The following is a 20,536-nucleotide window of genomic DNA, read 5'->3' as shown; positions in this document are numbered from 1 at the left end:
ATATTCAAAATTGGATAGCGGAAATATGTATGCTACTTCACAGGCTCTAGCTTGTGTCTTACTGTATGTTAAACTGCGATGTCTCAGACTCAAGAGACTTCCAATGGAGTTAGCTATTGCTGCTATATCTAAACCGAATCAGCTGAAAAGGAGCAACTATGGAATTCTTATATATATATTTCTTCAAATAGGCTTCGGTACTACAACGCCTTTTATACTATAGTTTCGTGTAGGTATGCATGTTGAAGTGAAGCGCATACGGTATGACCAACCAACCAACCCCCTTTTCCACATCCAACTCCATGTCTCGAATCGGCGGCAACATATACACAAAGTCACACATATACATAACAACAACAACAACAAAAATCAACAGGGACTATTCTTCCCAAACATAATCCTGCTCCACAGCCGGCCCAATCTGGTTCCTCAGCGCAAATCCATAGTCCCCCGCATTCGGCGTCCGCAACAAGGTATGAATATGAAACTTGGCCGGCACGGCATTATTCAAGAATACGCCCGAGTGGTGGTCAAACTCGATTAGTATAATGGGGCTCTGGATGCGGTAGTAGAACGGGTCCGCGTCGCCGGACCCCCCGATCCACGAGAAGTACGTCTCGCCGAAGTGCTCTACGCAATCCCGTATCTTCAGTTCGCGGGATCGAGACGGCAGATAGAGCAGGTACTGAAACAAGATCCCGCGCACGAGGTCCTGCTGAGCCGACGATAGTGTTCCCACTATTATCCCCTCGTACGGCACCACGCGATTATCGCGATACGCGCCGCACAGATGTCGCTGGTCGTCGTGGTTCCAGCGACCGCGCGGCATTTTCGGATCCTTCATGAGCTCGTACACCGTAGCCCGGCGCTTATCCTCCGGGCCCAAACTCTGCATTAATTCCAAACCCAGCCGCTCCTCTTCATGCAATATGCGCGTGCCTTTAAACGGCCCGTCATCAATAATATTAGGCTCCGCGCCCGTGAACCACGGGGACACTACGATCTGCGTCTTATACAAGAACACGCTAAGACACAAATGATGTCCGTAGAACGAGAAGCCCCAAGGCCGATCGGTCGCCGACACCCCGAACAACACGAAGTTGTAGCTGTGCTCGTTCATGACCTTCGGCGCGTTAACTAACTCTCCTAGGAAATGATTGATGCGCATAGCCGCGCGCGCCTTTTCGTAGCCCTCGGGGCTGAGAGTAGTCTTTAGAAGAGCGAAGACGGATTCGCGCAGCGAAGGGGTGATTTCGTCGAGACGAATCCCCTTGTCGCTGACGAGGAACTCGGGGTTTGACCATGATCGCCACTCGGGCGAGTCGATGTGCAGGAGCGTGCGAGCGGTCTGCTCGGGGCTCAGCTGCGAGATTATGGCGTTGGCGTTGGCGGCGATGGCGCTGATAGGCACGCCTTCGTCGCGGAGCTGGAAGAGGTTGGGTTGGACGGTGCCTGGTGGTTGTTAGTCTTATAGGTATATTACATCCTGCCAACTTATTAGGTTATACTCATTTACCCCCTTTTTCAACGCCTACAAAATGTCTAACTCGTTTCCCTCACTCTTAATTAGAGATATTCAGGGAGACCAAGATGGAAAGTAACAGGAAATACATACCATCGCTAGTCACACCTTTGAATGGCTCCTCGAACAACTTCCGCCAGTGCACGTAAAGCCCATACAGCCATGGCGGCCGGTGATGCTCCAGCAGTTCCTGCGCATGGCCGTATGCGTCATTCTCCGCGATAGCCTGGAACCGCGGAGTGTTTAGGTCTGGTAGATAGTGCCGGAAGCTTTCATGCTGAGCGTCTTGCGTCGCCTGGGACGCCATCTTCAATACGTTGGTCAACAGTAACTCCTTGGTGTAGAACTTTGAGTGATCTGGACTGTATTTATAGGTGCCGTTGATTTTGTCGTTCACCTACCACGAGGGGAGTTATTGGTGCCGAGCTGAGTCCTTGCAATAACTTTTGTCATATATGCTTGGTCGCCTCTCCGTTTTGACTTTACAATCCCCCTTTATTCACTAGATTATTCTGATATTACATCTATAGGAACATCATAAAATATCTCTAGCTGTCGATTATAAACAAAAAGAATAATCAGGTCCTCGGGACTACCCGCTACTAGCTAGATAAATCGAACGGTTCGTCGGTTCTCCTTGGTGGATCCTACGCGGGGAAATATATCGGCTCTTCTACAGAGTAGCGGCCATGGTTTGCCGGCGTCGTCATCTACCTATGTATTCTCTAGCGTTGCCAGTCATATCACTCCTTAGCTATACAAAGGCTACCATTAATTATGTTTGCTGAAGTGGTGAATTCCGCTAGAGCGGTCATCTCTCGTTTTTTCGTCTCGTTATTATCTACTAGTGACCCCTGGTTCGTACAGATACAAGGTTCTAATTGCTCTTTTTCATGACATCCCCAACTCCAACACGTAATAAGCCTATCATACCAACGCGATGCAAAGTCCTACAATATGCCGCCTAACCCTTGTTCACCCCGTGCAAAAACACCAATATATGCAACGTATAAAACCTGTCTCCGTGACTATTTTCCAGTGCTCATCGCCTCCTTTATTGTCTCTATAACCGACGCCTTTGCGTGTTGCCAAATTGATCTGCTATAGCTGACATTAGGCTCCGTAATATCCAGCTCAATTGCCCAAGTTGTCCTCTTATCGCGGTTTGGCGCTACGAGGAGTGAATTGTAGCTCGTGTGGGTGACATCAACGCTTGCGAGTATCTTTGCCCTTTTTACTCTTGCTCTTCTTCTTATCCTTGGGGAGCTCCAACGCTGTACCTTCTAGCTGTTTGCCCATTATAGCAAGCATGTACTCGTCGATGCTGTGAATTGTCTCTCCCCAAGCATTAGTCTCAATCTCTTCGATTGGGTCATCTGCATCTGCGGACTCGGAGTATAGCCCAAGATTTGACTTTCCGATGCCCGGTGTAAGTGATCCATCTCGGGTTATGGGAGTGCCCAGCCTAGTACTTGAAGAGCCAGATGCGCTTCCAGTCACCGGTTTTTCAGCAAAGTCGGCTTCGTCTTCCTGTATCTCTTTCTCCGCCACGTGAGCGGCATCTACGTCTTCGCGGTCTTCAGCCTGCTCGAGAACTCGGCCGACTGTGCGTTGGTCGCTGTTCTCTACACCGCCGAGAACGCGGTCCATTGCGTCGCCGACTACATCAGTCTCGTCCGGGGTGCCGCCAATAACGTCACGCACCGAGAGCTTATTGAAGTAGTCGGTAGTAAAGCCACCCTCCTGGATTACGATATCGTCGAGCATTTGCTTCTGGCTTGCTTTGCGAAGAATATTCGCCTCGATGGTGTGCTCACTTACGAGCCGATAGATATGCACATCCCTCGTCTGACCGATGCGATGACATCGGTCTTGGCATTGCTTGTCCATCGCAGGGTTCCAGTCTTGATCATAGAAAATAACAGTATCGGCTCCAGTCAAGTTAATGCCAAGACCACCCGATCGTGTAGATAAGATGAAGCAGAGAATCCGCGGGTCGTGGTTGAAGCGATCTGTTAAAATTTGCCGTTGCTCTACTTTCGTAGCACCATCAAGTCGCAGATATTTGTGCCCATGAATATTGAGGAACTGTTCAAGAATATCGAGCACTTTTGTCATCTGCGTAAAGATTAAGGCACGGTGGCCACCAGATTGCAACTTGCGTAAGAGACGGTCGAGAGCCTGCAATTTTCCGCAATCATACTGTAGAAGCCTCTTGTCAGGGAACTGGATGCTGAGCCTCATACGGGCTTCGTGCCATGGATCAAGCGGTGCTTCTTTCTGCATGAACGGCGAATGTCGTACTGGAGCTGACAACTTGAGATTTGTCTCATCGAACATCTCCACGCCGCTGGAGCCGAGTACGAACCGGTCAAAATCCCGAGTAACGACAGCTGGCGTGACACAAGCAAACTTAGAGATAATGGTCTTCATGGATGCAGCACGCTGATCGAGCGTAGGTACCATTGATCGTAAAACAAGTGAATCCTCTTCAAACCAACTCATGATCTTCCGTGGGACTTTTGGACGAGGCTTGTGCGGTCGTATGCTGATACCAAGAGTCAGGAAGTCCGTAAGTTGTTTACCATATATTGGACGTTGTTGTCGCCTGAGTGCGTTTAGGTAGACGCAGTGTTGTAATTCCTCGAAACGACCCCATCGCGCCGCGCTCTCTAGGTACACAATATTGGACTCTACACTAGCAGGATCTAGATTTGTGTAAGCAGCCTGGGCTCGCGCCTTCTGAGCTTCGCGGAGGTCCATCAATGGGCGATGGGCGCTAAGTTGATAAACTCGATCGCACACTGATCTTGATAAACCCTCGTGGTGGGCTGGAATGAGATTGAGGAAACTCTTGCTGATGACATTCATAGGCTTTTCTTCGAGTAATTTTCCTCGAATAAGGCTCCCAGTCGCCTCGTAACCGGCTAGGACTGACCTACGTTGTCGGAAAGATGTCATGATTGGACGTTCCACGAATAGATCTGGATGGTTACAAACTTTACGTAGTTGCATGAGACAGTTGATAACCGAGATATAGTTGCCCGAAGAAAGGGCTTCTCTGGTGTCCGTACGGGATAGAAATCCATCGTACAATTCTCGCTGTCTGCGCGATAGCCGACAGAATTCGACGTGCTCGTATTTGGCTGGCATTTGTTTCTCGACGTCTGCTTTTAGACGCCGTAGAAGATAAGGTCTGAGCACCTTGTGCAGCTTGGCAATGATTGCACGAGCCTCATCGTCCATCTGTTCTCGGCCACTTTCCAAGATCTGGGACTCTGGCTTATGAAACCAGTCTTGGAACTCTGCTAAATCTGCAAACCCGCCGACCCCGTTCTCGGACGGCATCAAGAAAAACAGTAGCGACCACAACTCGGTTAAATTGTTCTGCAGCGGCGTGCCTGTGAGCAAGAGCCGTGCTCGAGTATTAAATGTGAGGAGCGTTTGCCAGCGTTTAGACTTGAAATTTTTGATGTTGTGAGCCTCGTCAAGAATCATATAATGCCATTGTCTGCGCTTGAAGACTTGCTGATCTTGTAGAACGATTTGGTAGGACGTGATGCACACATTCCACATGTCATCCGTCTTCCACCCTTGGCGTTTTCGCTTACGCTCATCAATACTACCATAGTAGGATAAGACTTTAAATCCAGGACACCACTTCTTGAATTCCATTTCCCAATTCAACATAACACTTGTCGGGACAATGACCAGATGCGGACCCCATACTTCATGGTAACAGGCTAGATGAGCTAAGAGGGCGATGGTTTGAATAGTCTTCCCAAGACCCATCTCGTCCGCAAGAATACCATTAGTTTGATTTCTATAGAGACCAGCAAGCCAATCCAAACCATAATGCTGATATTCACGCAACGTTCCTCGGAGCAAAAACGGGACATCTGTCCTCGGTACCTGATACTGGGGCGAACTTGATCTACTCGCACCTGACTTAACGACGGAAGATGCCGTGTCGACTTCTGAAGGTTTGGTATCAGACGTCCGGGGTGACTGGCTTCGATCACGGCTGGGAGGATTTGTGATTGCGTCTGTATCCGAAGTCACTTGTGGCTGATCTGACGACGTATTTGCGGCTTCGACGCTTGGTACCGCTCCCACACTCGGCTTCACTGCTGCAGACAATGTATTCTCATTAGAGTCTTCATTGACCTGCTGAACAGCTTCAATGATTTCCATTTCGACATCTTGTGCCTGCAATGGTTCCGGCACTATAGTAGGAACATTAGGATTGTTAGCTTCGCATGGGTTTTCTGGTGGTGCAGCCGTAACCGCAGTACTAGGTGGATTCGCTGACACCTGATCCTGGCTAAGAGTAGTGCCCTCAATGACATGCTCCTTTCCCTTCATTAATGCCACCGAGGTCTTATCTTGCACATCTGCGCCTTCTGGTACTGCGTCATCCTTCGCGTCCTTTTCGAATGTAACATCATCGGGGGCAATCGTCCCGTTAACAGGTACTGACTCAGGGGCGTCTGCCATTTCAACATCACGTTGAGATGGCAATTCGTCTGTTACTGCCTCCTGCTTTATCTTCTGTAGCTCAGATTTACCAAAGAGAAGGCCCAGTAACCCAGAAGGACCCTCGTCAGCCCCAGAATCTTCGTCGTCTTCCTCCGATTCGCCATCCTCTTCACTGCTGTCTATATCCCCGTCACTTGACCCTAAATCATCGTCCATGTCAACAGACTCATCCGTAGTCTCGCCTTGGTCATCTGGTGCCAAATCCGGGACATTCGCGTATTTCTGTCTTAATTGGTCTTGCGTGAGGCCTTCATTCGAACCGTTCGACTTTGCGTCGTCGTCGTCGTCATCATCATCGGAAGAAGACATATTGTCCTCATTTTCGTCCTCGTCTTCGTCTGATGCTTCTTCCGATAGCCCCTCGTCAGAACCTAGTTCATTATCCTCGCCGTCGGCCTCATCGTCTGACCCTTCTAGCTCTTCCTCATCTTCGTCAGATAGAAGTTCTGAGTCAAAATGCGCTCGACGAGCCTGCAACTTGAGTTCTGACATGCTGACAGCTTCATTCAAGGCAGCTTTAACTCGTTTTTGTTCCGCAGCTTCCCATTCTTCTAGGCGGCGTCGATTGACCTCGGCTTTAACATTCTCCCATGTCCCAGAGACAGCCTTAGTAACAGCTCTGTAGCGATTGATCCACGCCGCCTTAGCCTCGGCTTCGATTTGCTCTGTCGTCTTAGGCTGTCGACGTATCCACTCGTCCCGGCAGGCTTCAGCTAATCGCTTTGCCGTAGCTCTGTGTCTTTGCTGTTCCATTAGCATTAGCTTTCGAAAATTGGCCATTTGCTTGACAAGATGATCCATGTGTGCCCACTGTCGTGGAGGTTCTTCGACAGGTTCCGGGACAAACAACGTAGAACGCTCCTCGCTAAGTAGTCCACCAGGCTCCGTTTCAGCCTCGATTCGAATGATAACATCGGCATCTTTCTCAGCCGCCTCTTGCGTGTAAGGGTCTCCTTCGTCGACAAGGTCGAGCCAGCCGCCATCCTTGACATCTACAGCCGGCGCACGGCGTACAAAGTCGCAGAAATCAGACGCTATTTTGGCACGTGCGATGGTCTGTCCCGGGAAAACGTTGACTTGAGCTGGATGAACAGTAGGGATGCTGGGACCCTTTAAACGTAGCCGGATTTTTGTTGGGCGCAAGTTAGGGCTTTCATCAGCGGGATAATTGGAGCTGCCATCGGGAGTGTCGACAACGTCTCGGAGAGTTCTAGAGCTACGTCGTGTCCGAGCAGATCGCCTCGGCGGTGTCGTCTGGAGAGGCGGAGAAGGGGAGTGTCTTCGAGTTTTTGGCGAAGGTTTGGAGCCGTTGGTCAGAGATTTTCTTGTGTTCGGCTTGGCACTAGAAGTAGAAGCTTTGGATGGAGCACTCTTGCCCGTTGGCGCGTGCTTATGTGAACCATTTACTTGGTTACTAGTTACAGCACGTTTGTCTTTGACTGGAGTAGGGGGTTGGTGGCTGTGGAGAGCACCTCGGGTCATCCTCTTGTTACTTGGTGGTTGCAGCTCTAAGGGTATTTGGTTGGTGCGTCCAGACCTGCGTTTGCCATTTTCGGTGAAAGTGGTGGGCCCATCAGCCTCTATCCTCTTCCATGGAGGAGATTCGGGTTTCGGTCGACGGGATGCGCTTTGGGGTGTTGTATCACGTAGTCGGCGGCGTTTAGAAGGTCTCTCGTCAACATCATCATTCTTAATGGGGGTTTCGACAACTGCTTTATCCGCGTGGGTGCCATTTGCCTCGGCCTTTGTTAGGGACAATTGGTCTCTAGTGTTTTTTTCTAATTTTATGTCGGGGAGAGATGGGCTATCTAAAAGGGCGGTAGAATTATCAGAAATTAGTTGGGAGGTTTGGTCGTTTGTACCGTTTAAGTTTGTGGGATTTGTGGTGTCGTATGAAGGCGCAGACTCGGGCGACGCGGTAGCCGTCATAGCTGTCCAGGGGTGTAAGGAGAGAAAGAAGACGCGGGTCTCGACGAAATGGACATTGGATGGGATACAAATTACGTCGAGAGATAGAGAATTAACGGGAGATTATCATGACGAAGTATAAGCGTGCACAGAGCATTAGAACAATAACTGTGATGAATTTTGTATCAGAAATTGGTATTTATCAGCGGTTTGATGATGATTCAAAAATTTCGTCGGGTCTCCGCCTTGCCTTGGACAGGAATAACCCAGCTTGGTCAAAGTTCCCCAACGTAAGAGGAAAGAAATATGATCCGTGCGTAGGAGGTAATTCCCCCATCTTCTACGTACGTACAGTACATGTATACATGCATATGTATGTACATGTATAGGTACATCGCCTCTAGCGCTAAGACTACATGTAGGTACCTACCTAGGTACCTAAGGTAATATTATTACTAAGCCTACATCGTCAGTGGTCACCTTCAAGCTTCAAGCTTCTCAAATACACCAGCGACAAAGTACCCTAAGCAAGACACAATTCGATACTATCGAGGTATCGAGCCGATAATCCTTACAGTATGTTGCAATTGGCCTCGGCGACTGTCTCATTATTCATAAATAGCTAACATTATGCTCTCCAGATGCTTCCTCAGCGAATTGTAAGGGCTTCGGCTCTCCGGTCGGCATCGCTGGCATCGCTAGCATCGCGAAGATTACCCATCATCCAACAACGTACATTCCTTCCAAAGTCACTCAATGACCCCGGAGTCATCGAGGAGAAGTACCCAGATAGGTCAGAACTCACAGATGCCGAAGATCCGGACATGGTCAGTTAGCTTTGGGAATCAATCAGTCATGTTCTCATAACTGACGCATACAGAATGGTGGCTATATTAACCCCCCGCCCATTAAGCGACAGTTTCGCGATCCGTACGGGGATTGGTGGGATAAGCAAGACCGACGAAACTATGGGGAGCCGGTCCATGAGGATCATGACATTCTCGGCATATTCTCTACGTACGAGTACACATGGGTCTCCCCTGGAAAAGGACTACTGCAAATTGGCGCATTTATCGCTACCTTCGTCGGAGTATGTTGGATGGTGGGTAGGGTATATCCTGACAAGCCGTCTTTCCCTCGGGAATTTGAAGGTGGTCTCGAACGAGAACTAGGCGGTCCTGGTGCTTTGAGGGTAAGTTAATAGTTGATTGAGTTAGTAAATATGGCTATGATATTGACAATATTTATAGGCAAGAGCTCCTGGCGACCCAGAACCGTATCAGATTGAAGAGGCAAAAGAAGAATAAAGATGTTTTGTACATATATTAGGGCAGTTTTGCCCGGAGATACTAAACATGACCCAGATCATCTTGACAGAGGGACTACTAGATGAGCATGCAAGTTCGTCGAGGCTGGTCATCCTATAGACAATTGTCTCAATTTTCCCGATTTGCACGCTATAGCTACTGCAAGCTCTAGCAATTCATGTCTTCAGTATCGAGTTGATTATTAGACTATATGTTCAATATGTTCAATATGTTCAATATGTTCAATATGTTCAATATGTTCAATATGCAAGGTGCTATCCATTGCACTGTACATTAGCGTCAGGACATGAGGCCTAAATACCGTACTTTTATAATAAGTAAGGACCAAACCGTAGATCTACTATTTAAAGCTTTGATATTATTTGAATACCTAGATGTTTTAATATTTCAATTGGTATTTGTTTAAATGGTATATATTTGGTTAATTATTTAAATAGTTTATATACGTATAAATGGTTTTTTTTAACAAATAGTTTTTTTACGGTTTAAAAAGGTATAATAATTAAATAAAGAAGTTGCAAATATTATTTTATATATTTAAATAATTATAAGTTATACGCGTTTATATGTAATAGTATATTTAAATAATAATTTTATAGCTGTAACTATAACTGTAACATATTTAAATATAAAATAATACTTATTAAATTTAATTATTATATGTATGTATTTATTTTAATCTTTACATATAAATATGTAATATAATAATTTAAATATGTATAATAGTATATATAATAATATATATATATATATATTTTTTTTACCTATTATACCTTTCCGGACCGTATTAAGACCGCAAAAAGACCGTTGGTAAAAAAAACTATTTGCAAAAGAAAAACCGTTGATCCGAGACGACGTTTAACTTTAAAAATACCGTTGTAAAGCAATACCGTTGGTAGATTTGGCTACTGTCTTTCTTTCGTACTGAGATGCGCAACTATTTAGACAATTATACCGTGAATATACGGTATCAATACGGTCTTAAGGTCTTATATACTGACGCTAATGTAAGAGTTACATGTGGTGAAAGAAGAGCTATTGCTTACCTTGCATTCCAATTTCCCGAGTTCGTCACTTATAAAATCATCAGCGCATAACGACATGTCAAAGTTTCTTTCTTTTTTTATCCCCTGCTTAGCCCATACCCATACTTGCCTCTAAGTTGAGTACCTACCACGTATCGATTCTATACCGTATCCGAGCTTACCTGAGCAGATAGAGGTATCGTACCTGCCTGCACCTTCTGACAATTCTAAGAGCTCCGTAGCTTCAGCATATACATATTTGATAAACTAGGAACTCACTATGGAGCCGTCACTTTACAGGTACACCATCCACATGGAATTTCATCGACCAGGTACCTTACCTTACAGTAATCCATCTCTTAATGTTCTCCAACACTTAGAATATTCAACTGCTACAATTCACATCACCAACAACTAAATACTGCCGAACACAGATTTCATGCTAATGCCTCTCGAAGGTTATCGGCTCTATTCCAAGTTTTGTTCGTTGTATCAACCAGATATTCTTTGAGATTTCTCTACTTCGTCGTTCAGTATCCCCAGTTAGTGAAGATGCGTTTTGAGGATTGGGATGTGCTATTATTTCCCAGGGATTCCAAAATCCCAATGAAGGAGTTCAAGACTAATTGCCATGTGGTCCACGATAATGGTGAGTAGTATTTCCTATCAAGGTGCCCCATCAAGACGCTTTTGGTCCTCAGGCCACCTTCGATCCTGAGGGTCAAGTAAGATGTATCAGCATTCAGTCTCTTTGCCGTGGACGAGCTAATTTAGATGTATTCAGAATTTGCATATAGCCACGGATCGTACGGCTTACCAACCATGACATGTTTCATGCCAGGACTGTCCCCAGGCACCCAATTCAACATCTCGCTTCACTCCTGGAAGACACCCGATATCAGTCAGTTCACTAGAAGCTACAGCAAGCATCCAGAATTAGTCAAGTTCGAGGCACGAGTCTTGATCGATGGTCGTCTAGTCGCGTATGTCCTCAACACGAACGTCCTAAGGCTGAACAGACACTAACCAAACTATCCCTCAGTTCGTCAGCATTAACCCGTACTGGGCCGTGGCCTCAGCTGATCAACCATAGCTTTGGTAAGTAAACCATGCTATAAGCTAAATTTTAGCAACTAATTATGAGTAGAGTTCACCAAAAATGGTGACCTAGAAACTCTCAGGTTCCCTCCGTTCCGCAGCGAAGTTCTCCAGCAAAGCTACTGGAGCCCGGCAGATGAAATTGGAAGAATTAAAATTGTCATTAGCGAGGGGTTCCCGAGGGACTCTCTAAGTGTTCCCATCGAACGAGTCAAGAATGTTGTGGCGTTTTCGTTCCAACATGCTCCCCTTGGTAGAGAACCAAATACCCCCTATTTTGACACAGTAAGATATCCCATGCTAACATATATGTATCACAGATATTCTCGAGAGCTCTGGTATTGCGTGGCCGAATCCCGGGATGTGGCGGCGCACTCCTTTCAACCCTACCATGCCTGTTCCGTCACAGCGCCACGAAGACGGTCCGGATGCCCATCAACACTCCCCTCGTCGTCGGACGACGAGTTACATGAAAGGAACATCCAATTCATCTGGGTACAACCCTGCCCCCCCGGGGCTAATACAAGCAAATACCAACGGCTTGCTTAGCTCTATGCCTAATACCCAGGCATTGTTACAGCGTAACGAAACCGAATCTGGATCTGGATCTGGATCCGCCTGGGCAGATCCCTTCAGCACGCAAAAGTCTGAAGCGACTGCTTGCTTTGATTGGACGAATAGCAATTTCGGACCCATAGGATTCAACCAGACCACCGACAGCGGCAAGTCTAACTGTAACTATGCTTCTACTCGCAGGACTACCGGCATAAGCAAGGTGTCACGCTCTGATATGAGCATGCCTGATTACGGTTTGTGCAATTCGAACACTACTCAAAGCATATCAGATCATCAATTCTTAAACCTCTCAACGTCTAATCTTGGAGATGCGGATACAGCCACCCATAATCCCAAGGTGCCATCTAACACGCCAACGACTTTGACTGGGACAAATTTCATGGATGAGCTTAATATAGACGTGAGCAAGATCGACGCGCCTGGAGGTATCTCAGCCCATTATCTCAATAGCCACATTGTCCCTTCACAAAATGATCAAGACGTCAATGTAGTGAGCAAGGCTGACAAGTATTCTACTACAGGCACGTCAATGAACGACTTTTTCAACTCTAACCACGCCAATTTCTCGTCCGAGCTCGCAAATTCTCTTACACATTCATTGCTGAATCAACCACATCCGCTTCCTGTCTATGCCGGAAGCATTGCGCCACCAGCTCCTGAAGTGAAGTCACGCAAGGAGAATCGTCTTCACCAGGACTCCCCGAATGAAAATGTATCAACCATAGACCACGTCGAGATGCGCAAGGTATCGCAGCCATCATTCTATAACCTTGGGAAGGAAACCCAGGACAACAGCTCAAACAATTCTCCCCCTAGCCAGGGTACATTCTCGGGAGTGTTCTCTCATCGATCCACGTCAACAGCTGACTTTGGTAATGACCTCACCAACTGCACCAACATCTTTCAACACTCGAATGTAGACTCGCATATATGTGGCGACGCAGCCCCAGAGATCCGCATCACAGGCTGCCCCGACAAGGGCATCAAGCGCACTCGTCACTTCACGTCGGCTGGTGGCAAAGTGATTGATGATACCATTGAGGCACTAACCAACAGCCCCCAAGTGCAAACCGACCTCGACGAGCAATTCGGGGCGCCAATGTAATCAAAATCCCGCCGAGTGCACTCACAATAACACCCTATTTTGGAAGATCATTGAATATTCATGATTATTGGACGCGTTGGTAAGGGGGATACCTCGTCGTGGCCCTTTCATTATAGCCAATGCATTATAGACTTCTTGCTGGGAGAGCGTATCGTTAGCTTACTACCTAACATGAGAAACATGGCTACTGGTTTGTTTTTAATACTACTGGTAACCTCGAGTTGGCTTGTAGAATATTCTTGGCCTTGTAAAAGGTTTTGAACCACAGCCCATAGGACGTGGGGTTTTAATGTTATGGTATGGGAAGGGAAGCAAAGTTTGGTGTTTAGCTGAGAAGAGTATAGATAGATTAAGTCGACTTCGCGGGTACATAACTTGCAGAACAATAAATGGGAATACCACTTTTACGCGAATACTTAAATCGTAGAATTAAATCTCGGTTGAGCGCGGGGATAGCATGGTGGTGGAGGGCACCGAGGCGTTTGTTAATCGTGCTGCGGGGAAGCCGAATGCGGCGCGGTTTACGCTGCGCGAGAACGCTTCGCAGAAGAGCGGCGTGCCGAAGTATTTGCGTGTCGCGGTGCTGCTGGAGCGGAGGCCGGGCGATGAGGGGTTGTTTCTCGCGACGGTTAACGTGCGGGCTCACGTCTCCGTTTTTGCGGATGCGACTGAGAGGGTTCGGGGGATTATGGGGAAGATACCGCTGGATGATGCGGTGTGTTTTGATCCCAAGATCCCGCCGACGACGGATAAGTACCCTGTTAATAATCTAGCTTCGGTCTCGTTGGGCGAGGAGTGTTCTATTGAGAGCGGGTATGCTGGGGGGATGAGGCGGGGGTGGAATCTAGTGAATGAGATGGTTAATAGGGATGAGAAGGACAAGCTTCCTCAGTGGTTAAACAGAGTAATGACATTGGTCTTAAGTATCGAGGCAGTAGGGCACGTATGTTTGAAAGTGCACTTCGTGATCACATTTTAACCTATATGAATGTCTGGTGAGATTTATTTAATGTAGTAGGCATTGGCCTGCGAAGGAATTTCATTCGTAATAGAGTCCTATCTCCTACTTTCTTTTGTTTACGGCTAATGTATATCTAAGGACCGCAGCCCCCTCCCCTGAAATCACGATCGATATACCTAAGCCGGACTCAGTGTCTAGTCTATAATTTTCCCGGTTAGCCAAGTCCATCACTCCTCCTATCCTCGTCATATAACCTTCCAGCAAGCCTATCCATCGTAACTACCTAAGTCTACACAAGTCATAGATGAACTACTCTCCCCATCCTGTCCATTTCCAGCTTCTGGGTTATCACCTGGTGGTGTATCTATTTCATGTGAATCTTGATCATGTCGCGAGAATACATGAAGTCTAGGGTGTGTCTCCTCATAGATCCAGTAGCACTTGAAGCAGAGCCAATACTTAGGGCATGTGCCACAACGATATCCCGTCCCGTATATATCCTGCCAACAGTCAGTATTGAGTCCAGGTATGATCAATAATGAACTTGTAACTTACACAGAAGCACGAGTCGCAGAGGTCATCGTTCACTCGTTCGGCAGCTTCACTAGGTAACTCCTCATCATCGGCATCGCCCCCGTCTTCTGGGAAGAAGTCTAGGTGTTCTGTCTTTCCGTGGTAGATAGCAACGTGGCGAGGAGCCCACCTATCGTGAGTTTTGGCTTCTTTATTAGCTCCATAATTAATCAAGGACCTCGTGGCTTGTATGTTATCTTGTCGACAAGTCCAATGGAGTGGGGTCCAGCCATCACGATCTGGGGCATTGATCAAGTCAGGGCATTCTTTTAATATCTTCTCAATCGTGATATACCGGCCGCCGGCTGCAGCATGGTGAAGAGCATTACGCCCTTGCTTATCTGTGCTTCTGAATGTAGAACTTTCTGTAGTTAGCAAATCGATTCTTGTATCAGTAGGGCATCGCCGTGCTGCGAGATGAAGAGGGAGTCGCCCTAGGTCATCCGCAACATCTCGAGAGACTCCAGGCAAATTTACTATCTTATTGAAAATTTCATCGTCTTCGACCACGCAAGTTGCGTTCAGAACCGTTCCATAAGTGCCACTCGAGATTGTAGGATCAGCTCCGTGTGTGAGAAGCAAATCCAACATCTTTTCTCGAATGCTTGGCAAGCCCCAGTCCATTGCTAGTTGGAGAGGCGTGGTGCGATAGTCGTCTACTTTGTTGAGATCTACAGGCGTTATCATGTTGTCCAATAGCTCCCGAACAATTTCTAGATTATCATTGATAACGGCCATGCCAATAGCTGAGCCATACGCGACGTCAAACTTTGAGATCATAAAGTTGGGATCTGCGCCGAACTCTAGCAGAATTTGTATGTTCTCGAGCTTTGAAACATACGTCGCCGCGACAAGAGCTTCGTTGATCTCTAAGAGGAAAGCGTCCTCACTGACTTGGAGCTTGAGGTGCTCGACATATGCTCTAATAATATTAGGAGAGCATTCATGGGCAAGTCCAGCAAGGAAAGAAACCCCAGCTTTAAATACTGGGTATTGAGGTGGTATTTTAATGCTCTCAGGCAACACTGCCTGTGCTCCGTGCTCTAGGAGGATTTTGAAGCACTCAATATCGGCTTCCGCTGCTTGAAATACTAGAATATCAAAATTAGCCAAGCGTCTGGCTCTGAGGAGGGATCAATGTAGGAACATAAATTCCAAAGAATGGCTCTGAAAGGGGTTTAAAAAGTAATACTAAATTGTACTCACAAGGTGTCCTGCCAGATCCGCTTACTATCTCAAGATCTGCTCCAGCATCTAGCAACAACTTTAGACACTCAGACGCGCCTCTCCAAGCAACATTTTCAATGGCAGCACAATTATAGTTATCTGTGCGGTTTATATCCGGCATGCGAGCGAGCAAGATTCGAGTCACTCTTGGATAATAGTTCCAACAGGAGACGTGAAGTGGTGTATCGCCGAACTCATCTTGATGGTTGATATTTGCGCCAGCATCTAGCAGGGTATTAACAATCTCGTGGTAACCGTAACGTGCCGCAGATATCAGTGCGAGCGATATCGTTTCTTTGGAACTTCGTGGGATTAGTTGCTTTACTACGCAGATTAAGCCCTGCATAGCCGCGTATCCAAGAGGGGGGATCAAGTCGTTATCAAGATGGTCAACAGGTGTATTTCGCTTCAACAATTCTTCGATCACCTCTTGGCTATTGTAGTCACAAGCATCATGCAGTAGTAAACTACCATCGTCTCGTATTCGGTCAAGCTGTGCGCCGTTGTCCAACAAGTAACGGACCATGTCTATATCATCCACTATCGTGGCTCTAAATAGGGGATCAATGTCGTTCTCATCAGTGATGTGTATGCTAGCCCCGATGTTGATCATAGATATTACCAGGTCCATATCACCAGTCATTGCTGCGTACATTAGAGCGGTTCGTTTTCGAGAGTCAGCTTGCGCGTTGATGATTTTCGAGAGATTTTCGGCGTCATCGCTGCTGTCCTCTCTATAACCCGGAAACTGGTTCTGAAGAGCTTCAAGTAATGTTGCGGCCGTCTTTTTGTACCGCTGCCCTATATAATACCACCTTACTGTAGTGTATAATGGCGTTTGGTGTTGTGCATCTGTTGCAATGAATGCGCCATGCTTAATAAGTAGCTTACAGATCGAAGCAAATCCACGCATACTTGCAGTATGTAGCGCAGTTATGCCGTTGGCGATTGGGAGGTTGACGTCTGCCCCCGCGTCGAGCAGCAGACGTACCATGTCTATGAGGCCGAGTTGACAGGCAACATGAAGGGGACTATTGTTGCGGTCTAGAAAGCCTGTCTTAGCCCGCGCGTTTACATCCGCGCCGGCGTCCAGAAGTACCTGGACCATCTCCTCATTGCCAGTTAAGACGGCCGTATCTAAGAGTGTAGTAATATCCGAGCCGATTCGGAAAGTCCCGAGAGGAGTTGCTTGGTAGTCTAGCAATATTTTCACAATATCAACGAAGCCCCAGCTAATCGCATAGCTCAACGCCTCGCATGATACTTCTCTAAGATTGACCTGATCCTCGAGTTTTCCGAGCAAGTCAACTAGGAAGGATGAGTTATTGTGTAGAACAATAGACATAAGTAGACAGGATATATCGTCTAGTGTAGCTTCTTTTTGATGCTGGAGGAGTGCTTCTATAACTTGAGGGTATAAAGCGACTGACCCATGCATATCTAACTTTGTGAAGTTAGCATAAACCCAACGACCGACAGCATCTTCTGCTGGGGAGGTAGGGAAGTGTATCAGATCTAGGCATGCCTTGCTAGGCCGACTGTCAACCAGTTGTAATGTCATTTCAAAAGCATCCATCTCACTCATATTGACCGCCTTCCTCAGGTCGGGTGGCATGCGTTCCTGAGGTATTTTGCAGATTTGATCAAATGGCCATCTACTATAAAATCTCAAGGTGAGCAATTCCTGCAGGCGATTTGGATTTGTTATCCAGGGCCCCGGCCGTGGGCTCGCAGCTGCATCACTTTGTGGAGAGAGACAGTGCTCACACCAGTACATGGAAGCATAGGAGGATAACCAGAAAATACGATCATCCAGAAGAGCATCCCGTATATTACCTGGATAGGATCTGGCGCGGCGTTCCCATTGGACAATTGCTTTCAGCGGTGACTTGTCCGAGATACCAAAACGCTCTATGAGGAGGCAAAGATAGTGGTAACAAGCCAGCGCAATTTCCGAGTGGTAATCCTCGAGATAGTACCAGTCATTTGGGTTACGGCGGAGGAAAGACTTCAGTTCATCGTGAACCACGTATACCTTTCCTGAGTGAATTCGTACTATTCCTGGAAGTAATTCCCGAATATAGGCTGCCGTTCCAGGTGCAATGCTCTTTTGGAGTTGCTCGAGACTTTTGCAATCAGTTACGGCTACAGCAGTTGCGAGTTCGCCTATGGACATGGGCCTCATTGAAAAGCATAGAAACCCGAGGACTTTACGTGCCCAGGTTTGACAGCTGTGGGGAACTTGATCGAATATAACGCGAAATGCCATAGCAGTTGAGGTAAAATCATCTGCAAGGCGAGCCAGGGCGCCCGGGATAGGGATGTGAATGAACCGCAACGCGTCTAACAAGAAATCCATTAACTTGTGATTCGACCCATGCTCGTTTAGTAACTGGGAAATTTTCTCCTTGATATCGGAAATTCGAGGTTTGGTAGTTATAATCAGATCTAATTGCTGTTGAAGATCCTTCTCAATAGATTCTCTTAGGATATCGCGATCTAGAAATATTTGCGAATGTATTTTTGACGGTGGAAGGCCAATTCTAGACATCGAGCTAGTAACGATAATTACTTTCCGCGAGCCTTCGTCTAGTTTGCAAAAGAATTGCAGTTGTTTTATTATTTTCAAGAGGAGTGTCTTCTCGGCTGGAGTGCCTTTTGTGTGAATAATCCAAAAACATGGGCTGTCAGAGCGAAGAAAGGCTAGCCTTAAGCATTCCCAAAGTCCTCGGACTCTAAGCTCAAAGTTTAGGTTGTGCACGGCGTTTATGATCCGCTCGGAGGATCTACTCATCTGCTGGTATAGTTTAGGGCGCTGCTTCAGTATTTGGACAAGGCAGCTTGATAAAAGTCCCGTCTCCGTCAAGGAGGAGGGTTCAGTGGGAGTGAGCGAGGAGCAAGCGATGACAGCACCAGGGTATTCCGCTATGGTTTGTCGAATCGCGTTACTGAAACAAGACAAAAACTGATTTCCGTCAACCTCTGCTTCGATCTCTAGTGAAACAAGATCTGCTCGATCGTCGTAGATAGGAGACTTCAATGCCTTTGATCGGATAATAAAATCAGCAAGGCTATTGAGACGTCCCAGTGTCTGGAAGTCCATTTTAATTCCGTCTGACTGGATAGATAGCCACTGGATGAGTTCACGATATCCTCTAGAGACATCTAAACTTGTGTTAGCGACTACGAGGTGGCTCATACAGCAAAAAGAAGAAAAGAAAAGAAAAGAAGAAACTTACATATCTGGGCGTCTGAAATACGCTCTATAATGTAGTCTTCCGCAGGGGATTCTTTCACAAAGAAACTGAGCTTGTGATGCGTTACGTTGCGTCTGATGTTCGTAATATTGAAGCCTTGTAGCTCTGCACAAGATTTGTGGACTGTCTAACTCGCGGGTTTAGCGACAATTGCATGATACAACTATTACAGGAAAGACATTCAGCCTACCAGAACTTCGGAACTAGACTCGGGCAAATCTTGGACGTAGTTGAGAATCCTGAATTCGTCCGAGATCTTATTGAAATCTAGATGGAGCTTCTCTAGATAGAGCGATAACTGGCGGATACGATCTGGGAGCCAGGGACCCCATAATCCTTCATAGGTATTTTCAATGATACGTAATATCGTCATTTCCCAGCTGTATACCTCAGACTCCTGATGAGGGGTCCCAAAGAAAGCCTAAGGAGGTAGTTAATGTGCCGGTCTGATAAATGAAGACATTGTGGCTTACCAGGAGCGAGGTTCTTTCATGTAGTTTTTGGTACTTGGCAAGCGATAATGTTTTCAAGAGAGCCTACCAACGATCATCAGGAACGGTCCAGGCTAGTAGATATCAAATAGAAAACCGACAAACCTTTTTCACGATCATACCACCAAGATCAGCCGACATAAAACCAAGACTGAGCTCGGACAAGTCCTAGTAGGTATAGTTCAGCGATGATATCTGACTGGCAATAGTCTCGGAAAGGGGACATACAACTTTGATATCCGCTGCCAAGTTCAGAACACGATCCAGTAGTTCCTCAACTATATCATCCAAGCTTTCTATTGACCCCTTCTCGCCAAAAAGTCTCTCCGGTTTGAAGGAAAAGGTTCTGACATGTGTCCACCGTTCTACCATGACATTGTTATATACAGTCGGGTACTTCATACTAAATCCTGGAACCAATATCATTAAGCCATTAGATAGGATAGGATGTGGAGCGGGTTCTTCTGGAGAATCGCCCCCGGCCTGGGAACCCGGTGTATCGTCATTCTCGACTACTAGTTCTTCATCTTCATTCGATCCCAGTACAACTTCAATTGCAACGCCAGATTCGGCTTCATTACCCGAGTTGTCCATGCTCACTCTCTTCCGTATAGAAGGCAAGCTAAGCTGAAGATAGGCGATGGAGCATAAGCGGGAAACCGTAGATGATTTTGTAGTTACGTAGGTAGGTACGTGGATTCAGGTATTTCTCCGACGCTCAGACGAGTTTCCGCCTCGTTTTTAATCCAAGAATAGGGTTTCACGAGAACAAGATATTACAAATTTGAAGACCTTGGTGAACAGAGGTCTATGAGGTTTGCCTGGCCATCTAAAAGACAACACTCGAGGAAGGACATTGATCAGCTCGAACACAAATTAGGATATAAATGGGGATCGCCTCTACCCAACTAATTTTGCTGCGTATG

At 46.8% G+C, this 20,536-nt stretch overlaps 7 protein-coding genes across 7 annotated transcripts; 3 read left to right on the top strand and 4 right to left on the bottom strand.

Moving 5' to 3' along the window:
* Positions 1 to 301: 301 nt before the first annotated feature.
* F4817DRAFT_174099 (uncharacterized protein) lies at positions 302 to 2,234 on the bottom strand. The gene is made up of 2 exons (XM_049298245.1): positions 1,616 to 2,234; positions 302 to 1,452 (listed from the first exon to the last, which is right to left on the bottom strand). Exons 1-2 carry the CDS (start codon positions 1,827 to 1,829, stop codon positions 380 to 382), a joined length of 1,287 nt encoding a protein of 428 aa, XP_049157207.1. The 5' UTR covers positions 1,830 to 2,234; the 3' UTR covers positions 302 to 379.
* Position 2,235: 1 nt separating this feature from the next.
* Positions 2,236 to 8,220, bottom strand: F4817DRAFT_174090 (SNF2 family N-terminal domain-containing protein). The gene has a single exon (XM_049298244.1). The coding sequence runs from the start codon at positions 7,988 to 7,990 to the stop codon at positions 2,729 to 2,731; it is 5,262 nt and encodes a 1,753-aa protein (XP_049157206.1). The 5' UTR covers positions 7,991 to 8,220; the 3' UTR covers positions 2,236 to 2,728.
* A 100-nt stretch (positions 8,221 to 8,320) lies between these two features.
* Positions 8,321 to 9,544, top strand: F4817DRAFT_343434 (uncharacterized protein). Its single transcript, XM_049304029.1, has 5 exons — positions 8,321 to 8,387; positions 8,443 to 8,545; positions 8,611 to 8,796; positions 8,850 to 9,161; positions 9,220 to 9,544. Exons 3-5 carry the CDS (start codon positions 8,611 to 8,613, stop codon positions 9,274 to 9,276), a joined length of 555 nt encoding a protein of 184 aa, XP_049157205.1. The 5' UTR covers positions 8,321 to 8,387; positions 8,443 to 8,545; the 3' UTR covers positions 9,277 to 9,544.
* A 559-nt stretch (positions 9,545 to 10,103) lies between these two features.
* F4817DRAFT_343431 (uncharacterized protein) lies at positions 10,104 to 13,583 on the top strand. The gene is made up of 9 exons (XM_049304028.1): positions 10,104 to 10,622; positions 10,781 to 10,971; positions 11,107 to 11,305; positions 11,365 to 11,420; positions 11,470 to 11,673; positions 11,741 to 12,421; positions 12,518 to 13,134; positions 13,193 to 13,239; positions 13,307 to 13,583. Exons 1-7 carry the CDS (start codon positions 10,603 to 10,605, stop codon positions 13,099 to 13,101), a joined length of 1,935 nt encoding a protein of 644 aa, XP_049157204.1. The 5' UTR covers positions 10,104 to 10,602; the 3' UTR covers positions 13,102 to 13,134; positions 13,193 to 13,239; positions 13,307 to 13,583.
* Positions 13,331 to 14,326, top strand: F4817DRAFT_173932 (uncharacterized protein). Its single transcript, XM_049298241.1, has one exon. It carries the CDS (start codon positions 13,559 to 13,561, stop codon positions 14,078 to 14,080), a length of 522 nt encoding a protein of 173 aa, XP_049157203.1. The 5' UTR covers positions 13,331 to 13,558; the 3' UTR covers positions 14,081 to 14,326.
* On the bottom strand, positions 14,205 to 19,259 carry F4817DRAFT_173986 (ankyrin repeat-containing domain protein). The gene is made up of 4 exons (XM_049298243.1): positions 19,102 to 19,259; positions 15,842 to 19,027; positions 14,618 to 15,726; positions 14,205 to 14,562 (listed from the first exon to the last, which is right to left on the bottom strand). Exons 2-4 carry the CDS (start codon positions 18,963 to 18,965, stop codon positions 14,329 to 14,331), a joined length of 4,467 nt encoding a protein of 1,488 aa, XP_049157202.1. The 5' UTR covers positions 18,966 to 19,027; positions 19,102 to 19,259; the 3' UTR covers positions 14,205 to 14,328.
* Position 19,260: 1 nt separating this feature from the next.
* On the bottom strand, positions 19,261 to 20,390 carry F4817DRAFT_173985 (uncharacterized protein). The gene is made up of 4 exons (XM_049298242.1): positions 19,839 to 20,390; positions 19,716 to 19,778; positions 19,593 to 19,655; positions 19,261 to 19,540 (listed from the first exon to the last, which is right to left on the bottom strand). Exons 1-4 carry the CDS (start codon positions 20,202 to 20,204, stop codon positions 19,301 to 19,303), a joined length of 732 nt encoding a protein of 243 aa, XP_049157201.1. The 5' UTR covers positions 20,205 to 20,390; the 3' UTR covers positions 19,261 to 19,300.
* Between the last annotated feature and the right edge of the window lie 146 nt (positions 20,391 to 20,536).

This window comes from Daldinia loculata (genome assembly GCF_022478755.1).
Source record: "Daldinia loculata strain CBS 113971 unplaced genomic scaffold F4817scaffold_39, whole genome shotgun sequence".
NCBI lineage: Eukaryota > Fungi > Ascomycota > Sordariomycetes > Xylariales > Hypoxylaceae > Daldinia > Daldinia loculata.
Note: the sequence above shows the minus strand (reverse complement) of the source record. Positions and strands in the feature narration are given on the sequence as shown.